General features: G+C 46.1%; 2 protein-coding genes across 2 annotated transcripts in view; both read right to left on the bottom strand.

The window, feature by feature from the left end:
* Positions 1–2,319: 2,319 nt before the first annotated feature.
* Positions 2,320–3,471, bottom strand: LOC104543986 (lysophosphatidic acid receptor 6-like). The gene has a single exon (XM_010188723.1). It carries the CDS (start codon positions 3,469–3,471, stop codon positions 2,320–2,322), a length of 1,152 nt encoding a protein of 383 aa, XP_010187025.1.
* A 3,931-nt stretch (positions 3,472–7,402) lies between these two features.
* Positions 7,403–14,836, bottom strand: part of PUSL1 (pseudouridylate synthase-like 1) — a gene marked incomplete at its 5' end in the record, with an annotated part of 20,711 nt that continues 13,277 nt past the window's right edge. The window contains 3 exons of the mRNA XM_010188712.1: positions 7,403–7,549; positions 8,593–8,755; positions 12,010–12,064. Coding sequence (XP_010187014.1) covers positions 7,518–7,549; positions 8,593–8,755; positions 12,010–12,064 — 250 coding nt within the window. The remainder of the gene's footprint in view (positions 7,550–8,592; positions 8,756–12,009; positions 12,065–14,836) is intronic.

Here is a 14,836-nt window from a genome sequence, read left to right as displayed (position 1 = left end):
TGTTGTTCTGGTTTTGTTTTAATAAAGGAATTACAGTGTTTGTTTGTCCAACTACTGCAGCGAGTGCACGCTGTTCAGCTGCACTGCGGAGTCATCACAGCCCCTCACACCCACAGCTCATTTCCCTTAAACCCTCAGCAAAAACATTTCAAAACTTCACTATTAAAATTCAAAGTATAATGGAGGCAACAGTATTAAAGCCCTAAAGCTGCTCTTTATCCATCGTTCCCCTCAAGGACAGCTGACGAGCCTGCAAGAAAGCTGCACTCCTGGCTCGACTTGTCTTCCTCTGTCCCGAACAGAAAATGTGCTTAGTTGGAAAAAAAGTCCCTTCACTGCTGGGAAGTTTTTTTGTAGCCTATAAATGAGACAAAAATAGCAGCAGTTCATGAAAGCTGAAAGATTAATTTGTCCTAACAGTCCCTCACAGGTTCTCTTCATCCCCATTTTGCAGGTGCAAGGATTTGCACTTGTCTTACCAAGCCCAGGTTTCACTGTTCTAGAAAAGTCTGAGCAGGTTTCTCACCGATCTATTAAAAATTCCTCCAGCTAAGAGCAGAATACAGACAGGGAGAGGTGAGAGCTGCACGCATCTCGGATTGCTGCTGTGGTTTTTGGCTTCACCCGATCAATGCAGCCTCCCTTGCTCACCAAGACCCCTCTGCTTCCTGTTTAACAACCCTCTTCCCTCCTGGCCTTAACCAGAGTAGCTCAGGGGATCGGCTGCTATCGGAAAACTGGCTGAATGAGGGCAGGAGCTGCAATGTCTGCTGTTGTGCAAAGAGAAGCTACTCCAGCACAGACACATTTACACACACCATTCCACCACTAATCCTGCTCCTCTAAGGTCCATGGCAGCCCTTGCCCCAGGCCCAGCAGCACAGCATAACCCAGGAACCCCAACCCCTGCTGCACTGGACCAGCTCCAAGCGTGACTTTGAGCCCGCGGTTTGCACATGTGGAAACAGAAATACTTCAGTGAGAACAAGGGGTAATGGACACAAACTGGAACACAGGAGGTTCCACTTCAATTGGAGAAGAAACTTCTTCTCAGTGAGGGTGACAGAGCCCTGGCCCAGGCTGCCCAGAGAGGTTGTGGAGTCTCCTTCTCTGGAGACATTCAAAACCCGCCTGGACGCCTTCCTGTGTAACCTCATCTGGTTGTTGCTGCTCCGGCAGGGGGATTGGACTGGGTGAGCTTTGGAGGTCCCTTCCGATCCCTAACGGTCTGGGATTCTGTGATTCCCTGTTAAACGAGTCCTGTGACGCTTTTCCTTCCATGCTCATCTGCTCAGCAGTCTCGCATGCCTGTAGCATAAACACTTCACGCAGTTTGAGGGTGGCGTGGGAAGGAGCAGAAGAGCCAGTCTGTGTATCTGTTACCAAAAAAAAAATCACATCCTTTTAGGTAAACTGTTGGCATTTAAGCAGGTTCCTCAGCCAGGCCTGTGGTTTTCTGGTGACTTTGATAACCCAGAAATGACAAATTCTCTCCAAAAGTCTCATGTTTCACAGAGTGGAAACCTCTGCAGTTCCGAGAAGCCGTGTGGTTCTGTTAATACAAGAGAAGGGGTAGAGCTGGGTCAGATAAGTTTTGTGATATAAACACAACGACTAAAAAGAGAGCTCTGATATCTGAGCGAGGCTGCACAGCGTAAGGAGCCGTCCCAGCTCCCACAGTAACTTCCATCAACAGCTGTGAGAGGGGAGCTTCTTCACCACTGGTCCTGCCCAGGGTTAACTGATAAACATTTGGAGCTATTTTCTTCTGTAATTGAATTAATAGATGTCCAGCTTGAATCCACAGACATGCAGTGCTAAAAACCCTGTGCCGAATCAATCAATTGATTCACAAGAAAGGATGAGAAGCCCTTATTTGGCTGTGGAATGTAGGCAGAAAGGGTTTGTGAACCCGGCTGGCTACAGTGCGCCCCAGGGGAGAAAACACAGGATCCCTCCAAAATAGGGCAAAGCCAAGCAGGACTGCCCCAGCCACTCAGCTTGCAGCCCGAGTGCCACCCAGGAGGCTGGTTCCTGTCAAATAACCCTTTCCTGCGCTGTACGGCTTCCAGAAGAGAGCCCTGTGTCCTCCAACCAACCCCAAAAGTGACACAAAAGGAGACTAAAACATCACTGTACACACACAGCATGTTTCACCACGGGCTGTCTAGGACTGTCACAGAATACGGCTCCCCCAGGTACTGTCCTACTTGGCTAATATATCCAATAGGTATATACATACAGTATAGATCTATAGGTATATAGATACAGAGATATACATCGCTGTTGGGCGCTTTCTTTCAGCGTTGCCTTGATGTATCAACCACTGTACGAAAGAGCAGCAGGTTTCACAGGTTTGTTTTCCAATAAACAGTTGGAAAGATGAACAATGTGCTTACTTTTAGTAGATGGGTTGATTCCATCTCTGTGGGGTTTTTTTCCACCTCTCTGCTGTAGTTTATAAACATAGGAGAGCTCGCCAAATTTCTGGTCGCAGATTGTGTACACCGCTTGAGACCTGAACCTGAGCTTGAGGTTGAAGCGCCACTGCTTGCTGGAAGAGCTGAAGTAGTACAAGAGTGGGTTAAGGCAACAGTTGAGACTCACGAGGGCTAAGGTGACCCTCCGCAGTTTGTAGATCAAGCCGGTGAAGCGCTCGTTCTGGATGACCTGGATTCTCATTAAGAAGTGGAGCAAGTGGGTGAGATGATACGGGAGAAAGCACAAAGTACTAATGAGCAAGATGATGTAGATGGTGCTCAGGGCCCTCCTCCTGCAAACGCTGCGTTTGATCTGGGAGATCCTCCTAGCGATGAGAGGGTAGCTGATCAGAATGATGGAAAAGGGGATCACAAACCCAAAAACTAAGGCCAGGATGTTGTAAGGTGCCATGCGGGAAGTCCAGACGCTCGTAGTAAAGTTCTCAAAACACGCAGTCGTGTTCCTCTCACTGCTGCTGTGGAGGGGACCTCCAAGGATAAGCGGAACCGTGACGCTCAGAGCGACCACCCAAAGGACTGTGACCACCAGCACGTAATGGGTGGCTCTGATCTGGATGTAGGTGAAGGGGTGCAACACTGCGATGTAGCGATCAACGCAGATACAGGTGAAAAACGCAATGCTTAGGTAGATGTTGACGTAGTACAAAGTGCCGGTTACCCTACAAGCCATGTCACCAAAGATCCAATGGTTCCAGTTCAAGTGGTAGTGAATTTTAAAAGGCAACACGCAAACAAACAAGGTGTCCACCAGAGCTAAATTGATCATGTATATGTAGGAATGAGAAGTGTGCTTCATTTTGCAGGTCAGGAGGTAGAGAGCCAAGACATTTTCCATCAGTCCCAGCACGAAGACGATGCTGTAGATGACAGTGAACAAGGAATACTGGAAGTCTGCTTCCAGGCTGAATTCTGAACTGGCATTGGCAGCTGTCTCGTTGCAGACTCCTTCAGTCCAGGAGATGTCTGCCATGGTCGCTGGAGGGTGGGGATATCCAATATGGGAGAAAAGTCTTAAACCATCCCTTACCTTGAGTTTTATTTCATCTTCCGTGGGTAAGAGCCAAAGCTGCACAGCTGAGCAATGTCAAGTCTGGGGAAGTCTGGGGTTCAGAGGTCTGTGCTTGGTCTGTTTAGATGGAGAGCGGTGTTGCTGTAAGGGAGAACAAATCACTTAAAACCACAACCATCTGAAGTTAACACAGTGTACAGATTATTTACTGGCATTAAAATCATCACAAGATTACAATAATGAATTAACACAGGTGGCAATTTCCCCACTGCCCTACAAAAACAAACAAAAGACACCCAGAGGCTGTAACTGGCTAAGGATGGGACAGCAAATTAAGCAACACAGGAGAACTCCAGCAGTGATTTACCTTTGGAGGTCCTGTAACTAATGTCTCACTCACACAGCATCCTAAACCTTCCAGAGGGAAACCACCACTCGCCTCGGCTACGAAGGGAGCCTGAGGACTATTTTGTGTGTCTGGAATATGGAAATTTGGAAAGAGGCACTGGACAAGGAGGGCTCCTCACCCAGGCCACTCACATCACGTGAGCAATAAACTGCACTCGGGCAGCCCAGTTTCTCTCCATCATACACAGCAGAAATCCAAGTACCTAAGCCAAACACAGACACCTGAACAGAAGCCCTTGAAGGCAGTGCAGAATTTAAACCCAGCTACAATATGCACAACGTTCCTGAAGTTGGGCCATCAAAAGCCCAGAAATACAAAGGTTGTGGGGTACTTTCCAACGAAACTCTGAAATCACACTTCCTCCCAACGCTTGTTTACCTAACGAGGGCAAAAGCACCCGAGATGGTAACTGGAACATTAAAGGAAAAGAACCGGTTTCACTTTAGACAAGCACACCTCTGCTTACGTGGGTCTTCCACCTAACAGCACCGTGACAGGAACCCAGCTAAGCTCAACTACAGCAGCAGCAAGGAACACTGAGGGGGTGGAACAAACCACTGGTGTGGAGCAGTTCACAACTCTTTTACAAGTCACCCAGCTCCAAAGGCTTACAAACACACTGCACAACCCCCCCATGTACATCCATCTGTTTGAAAACATTCTCATTCCCTGTGAGAGGTAACAGCAGTGACACAGTCTACAACTACAGATGTATTTTCCAAACACATAGCTGTTTTCACCTCTTATAATAATGTACCAGTTATTACCTACCGTTTTAAAAGTATCTGATCAAATTCCAAATTCAGCTTTGCTTCCCCAGAGTTGGTTTGTTGGTCTGTTTGCTCTGGGGAGCAGTGGTCTGTTAGTTCTTCCAGACAACCAAAAAGCACCACTGACCTTGTGTTTCTGTACAATTTCATTTGATTTACAACACAGAAAAGCATACGAAGTGTCCACTGGATTTTGAGTTAGCCAGTTAGTCTGGATAGCTGAACCTGGGTTGTTCAGTTACTGGATTTAATAACAAGCTCATTAACGTGATTGGTTTTTATTGCAACCAGAAGTTGGGGAACATTTGCAGAAACAGCAGGAGCAGGTATTTTTGCACTGCGACAACTATTAAAAAATAATAAGAGTAAAAACAAAAGCAGTAATACCTGAGCCTGCGGTAGCTGTTAGCTCGATTAACAGCCTAAGAGCACTAGTGTTTGGTTTGGTTTTCTGCCCTGGAAAGACTCACACTAAATATAGTTAGAAAGTCAACTTACCAGATCATCACCTCTCGTGCAGGAGCTGCAGATGAAGCTGCAGCCTCTCCAGAGTCCTCACAACCACGAGGTCACTGCTAAGTTCTTCTGCGTAGTTTTTTAACACCAGAGCAAACTGCACTGCGGAGCTCTCTCACGTTGCTCTACAGAGAGAAACCACAGGAAGTGAAGATGAAAAGCTATCACCCAGATCCCAGACAGACAACGTGCCCTGCTAGTGAAGTGCTGCCCCACAGACCTGGGTAGAGCCCAGCACAAGCCAGCTCTGGCACGTGCTTTGGATCTCTCCACGTATCCACTGCGAGAGGGAAGCACGATGCTCCCACCCAAAGCCACCCTTGACCACCTCCAGCCTGCCCTGACCTCCCATCCCAGCAGCCTGCACAGCAAGCCCTGCCTCTCTGGAACTGGGCATCACTGCTTCAGTCTGAGACACTTTGAAGCGGGTCTGCTGCTTCGCTCTCGCTTCCCCTCAAGGGGAGGAAGTGCAAGACTTTGCTGCCATCCTCTTTCAGGCAAACTGGTGTTTAAATACGTACAGGCACGTTGGGGTTTGGAACACAGAGGGACAAACCCCACTGCTTGTGTTGTAAAACGACTGCAGCATGTTACAGCATCCCTGCCCCATGGCACTCACCCAGCAAGGCTGCACCAGAAAAGCACAAACAGGGAGCACACGAGCAACACAGCAGCTTCCACTCTCCATTTCCACGGTAGAGACCCAGAACTCCTCCAAACTTCTGCCATCTTCTTTGGGAATGAGTCTCTGAGGGGACAAAGCAGGCAGCAGTCAGCATGCTGCACAGGAAGGGCGAGAATAACCAGAAGTACCTTGCCTTTCCTTCCCATGCTGTCAAAAGTAGGCCCCTGGCAAAACTGCTGCCTGGAACAGAGGGCGGAAGAGATGCATCACTTCTCATGGGGGGACACCTAGAAATGGGCTAGGGTCCTCCCATTCTGTATCAGACCACTCACTAACTCCATCCCCACTGCCTGTGGCAAGGGTGGCCATAAGAGAGGTCAAAAAACCCTGCTGCCTCCCCCTCTGCCTACCCTGTGGCTCTTCACCATGCAAACAGGATGAAACTCCACAGTCTCTCAAGAGATTATTCAAATTCTTCCTTTATTTATCTGAACGCAACAGCCTATATCACTTTGAACTGCACATAACAAAGAACATCCTCTTACCAGACCAAGGGGGCTGTCTGCTCTGACAAACTGCCTTTCTCTAATTTTTCTCCTCCTCCTCCTCCTCTCACGGAAAGAAGGGAGATTAATTATGGTGGTGCCAGGCATCTCAGCTGCACATTGCTGCCACTGCAGGAGAGTGTTTAAAGCAGGTATTGTTTCTTCTGTGCACTTCAGAAGTCAAAATTTTCATCCTCTTTCCTGTAACATGGCAGTCTAACAGTCATTTTATAATCAAAACAGAGATTCTGGTGTCACTTATGATAAAAAAACCCCACAAGTTACCCAATGTGCATTTTACCGCTTGGGAAAGCAGGCAAAACCTGAGGTTAAAGTGGTTTAATAAAAAAAAATATAAATAAGTTCTCTCTGTTCCCTGCTCTGCACTACGATTCACACATCCTTAGATTCTGCACAGAGCAGAAGGTGGCAAGAAGCAAATGGGAGCCCAGTGGCAGCCACCTTCTGCCTACAGAGCCTCCTCTGCCCAAAGTATCTTACTTCACGTTTAGGCTGACTCCAGCTACTCGCAGATTTTAAGTGACCTGAAGGGAACTTTGCTCTGTAACACAGCACATCCTAAGCACAACAGAGATGGCTTTGTAGCAGGGAACAGGATAACGTAAAAGCCACCACAGTTCAGCAAGAGTGTGACTGTTGATGAGGAGAGGAAACGGCGAGTGCTTTCAAAGGCTGTGTCTGTGAGGCACTGCATTAAACAGTAACGGTTGTCCCTTGCACTATGTGGTACAAAGGCAGGGTTAGAGAGGAGATGGGCAGAGAGGAAATGCTGCTTTCTCCTCCATTCTAAGCCTGCATCCTTCCCACACAACACAGAAGTTAAAAAAACCCAACTAAACAAAAAACCTAAGCCCCACTCCTTCCTTCTCCTGTTTGAGACACAGGCACCAGAATTTCAGAAAGAAAAAAAACCCCAGTTATCTGAAAACAGCATGGAGTTGTTCTTCCTTTTCCCTTGGCAGTCTCAGAAGGCAAGAACAAATGATAGGAAGATGCCTACAGCCACAGTCAATGATTTTTATTGAGACAAGACTGCATATTGTGTAAAGAGCTCTTGGCAAACCTCCAGCACTCATCCACAACAACAGTCCTTTCAGATGGGGCTGCGTCTCACAGAGCTGCTATTCTCCTGGGGCTATTGTAGTGTCCAAATCTGAGAAGGAAAAAAGGGAAAAGAAAACATTGATTTAGGGAAAAAGATAGCGCTGAAACCACCTGAAAGCCCTTGAAAATCTGTGCTCTTCATTTCCCGCCTGGGCTCCCTCCCCGCTGGCACAGCCAGCTCCACAGCCAGCACTAGCAGGAAAAGCAACACTGGAGAGGCCAAAGCCAGCGAGCAGCAGCTGCCTTCCCAAGGGCTCAGAACTACATTCAAGCTCCTTGCACTGCTCTCTCCTGCTTCCCTTTCCCTTCTGTAAGTCCCGCTGCGTGCACCACTGCTGCAGGACAGAGCATCTCAAGCCCACCTGCAGGAGGTCTGGGGTCTGGCTGAGAAAGGCAGCTTGGAGAAGGTCTGCAGTGTGGTGGGAAGCCCTTTGTATCCACATTTCATAGGCACTGGATTAATCAAAGATGAATTATCCTTATAGTTTTAAATCCCTGCTGTCACTAAGCAGGAATGTCCAACTTCCACGACATCCGTTTGCTATTTTCTGCAGATTTGTGCCCTCACCCCTTTCTTTCCTAAGCTAAAAAACTTAAAATACTTTAGATCAGATGCTGTTAAATTAAGAGAGCCACCGTATAAGCTGATGATCTGCTCTCTGTCCTCCAGTTTGTACAATCCTCTCATAAATGCCAAGGGAGAAGCGAGTGAACAGAACTGGATCTGCAGGCATCTGGACACCACAGAAGATTTGGTCTTTACAGATGATCAGAGAAACAAGAAGAATTTATGAGAATTTAAAGCATCCTTCGTGTGAGAACTCAAACTCATTGTCAACACAACTTGTCTTCTACTGCCATGCAAGTAAGAGAAGGAAATCTATCAGGAAAAGAAGAATTACACTGTTTTTCCATAGCAAGTGCTGTAAACACCTCTACAGGCCAGGGCACTCACTGTGACGTGGGTGTCAATGAACAAAGCTGTGAGCCATAGGTCAGACAGCTCATAAAGGAGGACTGTGGGTGTTACTGCTCCCTTCAGTACTAGATTTGACTCCCACAAAAAGAATACAATTCCCTGCATCCACCTACCTGCTTCATTATATTCCACTGATTTTAGAAAGAGTCCAGATGGCGGAGCCATGGCATTTGGTGGAAAAGCTTGTGGATCTTTTATCTCCAGTAACTCCTTTATATGATGAGGTCTTAACCTTCCCTGGCCAACTGCAACAAGAGCCCCAACCATTCTTCGGACCTGGAAAAACAGAGAACCCTGCTTAGGAGCTGTCCTTGAAACACAAGAGATCAGGAAATTCTGTCTGGAGCTCTGTGCTCGTGCTATCAGCAGTACTGTGCTGTGTCTGATGGCAAGTCAAGCTAGAATCCAAACCAGAGAGTTCAGTGCCCGTCACTCAAGAAAGAATATCAGCATGATTTCTTAATATGAGCCTGCTCCTGAATATAGGTACATCATGATTATTAAAACCCAGGATGCTAAATTCAGAGTTCAAGCCAGTCCTGGCTGCCCTTTGGATGTTTTTGGTATCATGTACCTCCAGAGCTCACTTTACTTCTTCCAAAGATCACACTCCCCATGCATGCCCCAGCAGTCACAGTCATCCTAGAGGAGGGACTGCAAGGGCTGCCTCGGTTCTGCACTGATTGGGGTGACACAACCACAGGCACAAGCAAAGCTTGTCTGAAATGTGCAGAGGCACAGCATCTTCCAGTGACCAAAGCTGCTGGCAGGGAAGAGAAAAGAACTTGCAAAATTACCCCGCTTACTTTTTAAGTCTTCTCTCCCTACAGCTAAAGACATGAGTAAAGAATGAGATGAGGACCTGTAACACAATGATCTCTGGCCGTGCAGCACTGCCTTGTAGCGAGGTGTGTTCTCACCGTGGGGGAAGAAAGCTGAGCAGAGGATGGTTTCTGTTCAGAAACAACCGCAGCACCTACACATCCGTCTGTGGCAGGAAACTCACATTTCCTGGGAGAGCTGAGGTCACAGGTAGTTCCGAACACATAAGCAACACCACTTCCAGGTGGGGGACTGTGTAGGGGCTTGCTTCTCTCAGAAAGCCAAAAAAACAAGAGGGGGTAAAAAAACCAAGTAGGACAGCCCACCAGACAACATCCCCCAGTGCAGCAAGCTGGTATTTCAAACACCTCTGCATGTCACAGCTTCCCTTCCCTCCATCTGCACTCGGCAATTCCAGACCAAGTGGGTGAGCACAAATTTCACACCACAGTGCTCACCTCCCGCATAAACAACCCTCACACTCCATCAGTATCTCGGCTAAAAAACACCCCTTCCTTCTATATCCCCAGAAGACACGCAGTTCCAGGAGGGCTAAGACTTGTATCTGCCAATGCCACCTGCACACCAAATGCTAGCTCCCTGTGACTATCTGTTACATCCCTGTGTGGTGGCTACATTGCTCTCCACCCCTTTTATGAGCTGATTGATGGCATCTCTCTGAAAGCAACTTAATGACTTACTTAACGACTCATCTTCCTGGTACAACCATACTTTGTCAAGCAGCCTCATGAAGCTGCTGTCGAGGAGTAACTAACAAGGAAGAGCCTCTCAACTTGTTCCACAAGTCCTCTCCACAGTGCACTCCTAGAAAGACTTTTACCCAGAGAACAGTATACAGATGATCACCTACTTCCCATGGGCATCAACAAAGCCTGTGCAAGGAACATCTGGGGATGGTTCAGGGAAACATCTGTTTCCCTGGGAAAACAAAGGACGAAGACAGTCCTTTGTCCTGTCTGACTCACCTTCTCATGCTGCTGCCAGGACACATCCCCACTTGTGCAGGCATGATCAGTCATTTGGCCTAAATAAACATTCATACTCTTCATGACCTTTCAAGGCACATCAAACCCTCCAGAAACTTAAATGTAGTGCTACAGTGATGCATTAGTTTAAGTTTCTGACCCACAGGATTATTCTTCTGTAAATGTTAAAGTCCACTAAGCAACCTGATCGTGTTTATCACCATTAATGAGAACGGTCCAACTAGCCAAGATATATTTAGCCAAAGGTAAGCACTGTCTCTCCCTACGTGCTCTGATCTTAAACTGCACCGTGAAGTGCACAGAGAAGCAGCAGAGATCCCTGACACATGTTGTTTTATCCATCCCTCACTAGAGGTCATTGTATGCTGTGACTTTAGCTCTGATGTCTCCACACTTGGAATTAGCTAGTGTAAATGCAGACTAACGGTACACAACTGAAACAGCCACGTGCCTGGTGTCTCACACTTCGGCAAGCTATTCAGCAAAAACATAGACATCCAGTTTGTGAGGCTGTTTAACCCTTTTATCTAATAAAACAGCGAGATGTCAATACTTATCGAACCAGCTATATGTGATATGAGGTCCTCCTCTTTATGATGGAGAGCAGAAGCAGATGCTCGGGCAGACTTGTGCAAAGTTCAGTGTGTACAGCCTGTTCCTGCTTCACTATAGCCTGCCAGCTTGCTGGAACGTAGCTGCTGCAAACAAGGTTCAAAGAGGGCATTAGGCTGAGCTGAGGAGTAACTGTTCTCTCTGCACAATGTCACCAAGTAGCATTTCCGATCTAATGAGCTAAATGGGTTACCAGCACTTTCTCCTTGTCACAAGAGCATCTGAGGAAGCAAATCCCTGCTGTATATCAAGCCCTTCTCAAGCACGTTGTTGTTCTTCCCTTGCTCACATCCAGACACCCACTGTCAGAGAGCTTACAGAGCATTGCTTGGCACAGGATAAAAACAAATTTGGTTTGTCAAAACAGAATAAAAAATAGCTGCTTGCTGTTCCCACAAAACACCCCCTCTCTCCTCCAAAAAAACAAGCCCTCTCTTGCCTATTCTGTGTCTCCAGAGTGTGACCATGGCCAGGACAGGCAGCACTGAGAACAGCCAACTCTTTCCTAATGAGGTGATCCATTAAGTTGTGGAAAGCGCTGTCTCCCCTGAGGACAGCAGCAAAACCCCCACTGGAGTTATTTCAAAGAAAACCCAGAGGAGACGAGACAGCGCAGCAGAGGGAAAGATCCTGCAGTCATGCCTGCATAGCTGAATCAGGTCTTCCCATCTCTCCTTTGTGCAACGCTGAGAATTACTTCATGCTCCAAAGCCAGAAAGTGAAATTCCAGGCAGTCTTTGCTGGGCCCAGCGCCATTCAGCAGAGCAAGAACATATGTCTGTTGGTTTTTACCACTCAGACTGCAAGGACAAAGATTGTGGAAAACAAAACTTTCCATCCTCCCACACGACTCTGTGACTCTGGACATTCATTTCAGACACAAACTTGAGAGATTCTGTTTCTACCAAGGTCCAAGAAAGAGTACAGAACCTCAGCTCTTGTGTGTGTGACGCAGCACTAACACCAGCTGTGCAACGCTGATGGCACTACACAGGGGTTCAAATTGCCAAACTGATCAATGGTTATAGTGACAGTGACACTTCAGTTCTCGAAGACAAAGCGTGTGCTGATTGCAGCACCAAACAGTACCTGGCGGTAAACAAATGATCTGCTCCTGAACTTCAGCTCCCAAAACTGCAGGTCCCTAAAGAAAGGAACAACAACAAGAAAGCATTTAAAAATCACATTTCAAATGGCTCTTCAACCCACGAGAGAAGAAAGTCTTATGGTAGTAACCAATATTTCGTATAAGAACTCTAGCGAGGCTAACTGTTCCAACAAGGTCTTTGGTTTACCAAAGCAGGACAGAATGTTTTCAAATAGGGACAAATTCCCCTCTCACCAAACTGCACGCACCTTCTTTAGCCAGGATTCTCCTGTCTCAGCTGCCTTGACAAGATATACTAAGCTACAAAAGATGGGTCGAGATACTTAGGAAAAATATCTTGTTCACTTTGAAAGAGAACAAGATCTTTTTCATTAAGAGGGAAACTTTGTTTTTCTTGTCAATCTCACGGATAATTTTGCTTACCAGCAAAAAAAAGCCAGCTGTCTTTTTCCACTAGGCAGCAGAAGCCAGTACCTTGCAATGAATAATACATATTCAGCTAGAAAACAGGTGACAGAGCCATCACTCCCCAGGAATAAGCGATGGGGCTAAGGTTCTGAACACATCCTCAGCATTCAAAAGCATTTTGTATGGATGGGACACTAACTCCACTTCCACTGTTGCTGAGCAACTGAGTTTGATGGAAGGAATCATTTTAACAGTCAGCCTTTTACACAGACAAGTGGCCAATTCAGAAGACTGGTTTAAGTTCAGAAAGGAAGGAAAGAATGAGAAAGAAAAGCTGCATTATTTGACTAAAAGACCACGGTTTATCATTCTACAGATTCCTCCCTCTGAAACAGAAAATAAACCTCCTTAGATTAGACTAAAAAAAAAAGTATTAAAATAAATCTATTTACAAGCTTTTACTGCTCTCCCAGTCCTTTCATTGCAGGAACAGTTCATTCTGCTACTCCGTGAAGAAATCCTCACGCACTTCAGGCGTATTTGCTGTCTTTGCAGAATGGACAAACAAACATTGAGCTCCCTAACTGCAACTGTTTCCATAAGGAGAGTTTTACAGATTAAAAGTAACTAGGACACTGTAATTAAAACCCAAACAAACAAACAAACAAAACCCCAACACCACAGGGCCTGTCGAACACTCAAATTCTACAACTTCTTTCTCTAGATCAAAAAAATCACGGTTGCAGTTATTACTAACAAAGTATTCTAAGAGTTAAATGTCAATTAAATACATTGAAAAGAGGTTTCTCAAAGCCATCCCCTTCAGCCTAAGCATTCATTAACTAACTTAACATTGACACATTATAAAAATGACTCACTGGAAACCATAAGTTTGGATGCATGTGTCACCAGAAGCAAAAATATTCCATCAGCAACTAGCTTGATGCTTTTGATCCAGGTTTGAGGTTTACTCTCCCTCTCATGAGCTGTTTTTGGCCTCATGTGGGATGGGTTTATGCAGCAAGTTATGCAAGAAATGGCAAATTCCTTTTGAAAAGTAAAATCGAAGACATAAAACCAGAGCTGATGTCCTGGTTTATTGGGACAGAATTTGAGAGTCAGTTTTCTATTGAGGAAAACTGCAATTTTGTAAGGACTACAACACTCTCTTTCATGGGAACAAAGTTGATAAAAACTTCGTTACAGCTTTTCAGCTAATTCTGGTATGCAGGATACCACAGTGACCAAGGTCTTTGGCAGTCTTGAGACAAACGAGTACAGAGGCTGGGGAGAGCAAAAGCCAGGGCAGATGATCCAGGCTGACCAATCAATAATTATTTCATACCATAAATGTCACATTCACTATAAATTGGGGAGTTTGTTGGGGACAGTTCTCCTTCTCTGCCTTCTCTTCCTCTCCCTCCTGCTCCCGCTTCCACGGCTGACATCTCAAGAGGGACTTGTTTACCATCCTAACCCTGACACCTATTCCCCCACATATTGGCTGAGTATAACTCTGTGTATTTTATTTTATAACTGTTATTAATACCTGACAATAGCAGGTCTGGATTTGGAGGGTAACCAGGCCCAAATGCACTCACATGTGCATCTAGACAAGACTGTTAATAGTAATTCTCAGCTCAGGTCTCTGCCACTTACAACGTTACTCATCATAAAGGACAAGATAATGTTGTGGATGAAACATTTCCCTGTTACTGGTGAACTTGTCACTTGTTACTAAGCATAATCACACTTGAGGGAGGGAGGCCGAGTTCTCCTGTGTACTGACGGGCACAAACGCTGAGCAAGAAAAACAGGAATCCGAGAAGACAGGAAGAACCGGGAAGAACTGAAAGACCAGGGTTACTCTGAGCATACAGATCCCTCTCTGTTTTTGCAGCTCCCTTTCAGTTTTTGTCTTACACTACTGCTGCTGACAAAACACTCCGTTCTAAGACACAGGAAAGAAACAGTGGGCTATTTGCAAACTGCAGTGAGGATGCAAAGCCTGGAGCATGGCACTTACTGTCACAGACAGCTCAGCAGGTATTCAAATCTAATAAGAGGGTCGCTTGGGAAAATGACAAAGAAAAAGGTTTTCTCCTAATCAGAAAGCAGGAAAACGTGGTTTGGAGGCAGCAAGGTTTGCTTTCAAGCTGAAATGCAACAGCCATGAACCTGTGAAAGAAGCCAGCACGAAAGCAAAAGCCACGTTCAGATGATAAATACTCAAGACCTTTCTGGGAAAAAACTTCACTTTCTGCTCTAGAGAAAAATAAATTCAGCCACTTAATTTCAATACTTGCAAGACCTGGTCCTGAAGGAACCTGACACTCAACAATCTTTTGTTTATGTAATGACTGAGGAATACTGGGTTCTCCTTCACCAACATCCCCGGGA

The sequence above is a fragment of the Mesitornis unicolor genome, unplaced genomic scaffold (assembly GCF_000695765.1).
Source record: "Mesitornis unicolor isolate BGI_N332 unplaced genomic scaffold, ASM69576v1 scaffold4240, whole genome shotgun sequence".
Lineage (NCBI taxonomy): Eukaryota > Metazoa > Chordata > Aves > Mesitornithiformes > Mesitornithidae > Mesitornis > Mesitornis unicolor.
The sequence above is the reverse complement of the archived record's forward strand: the minus strand, read 5'-3'. Positions and strand labels throughout refer to the sequence as shown.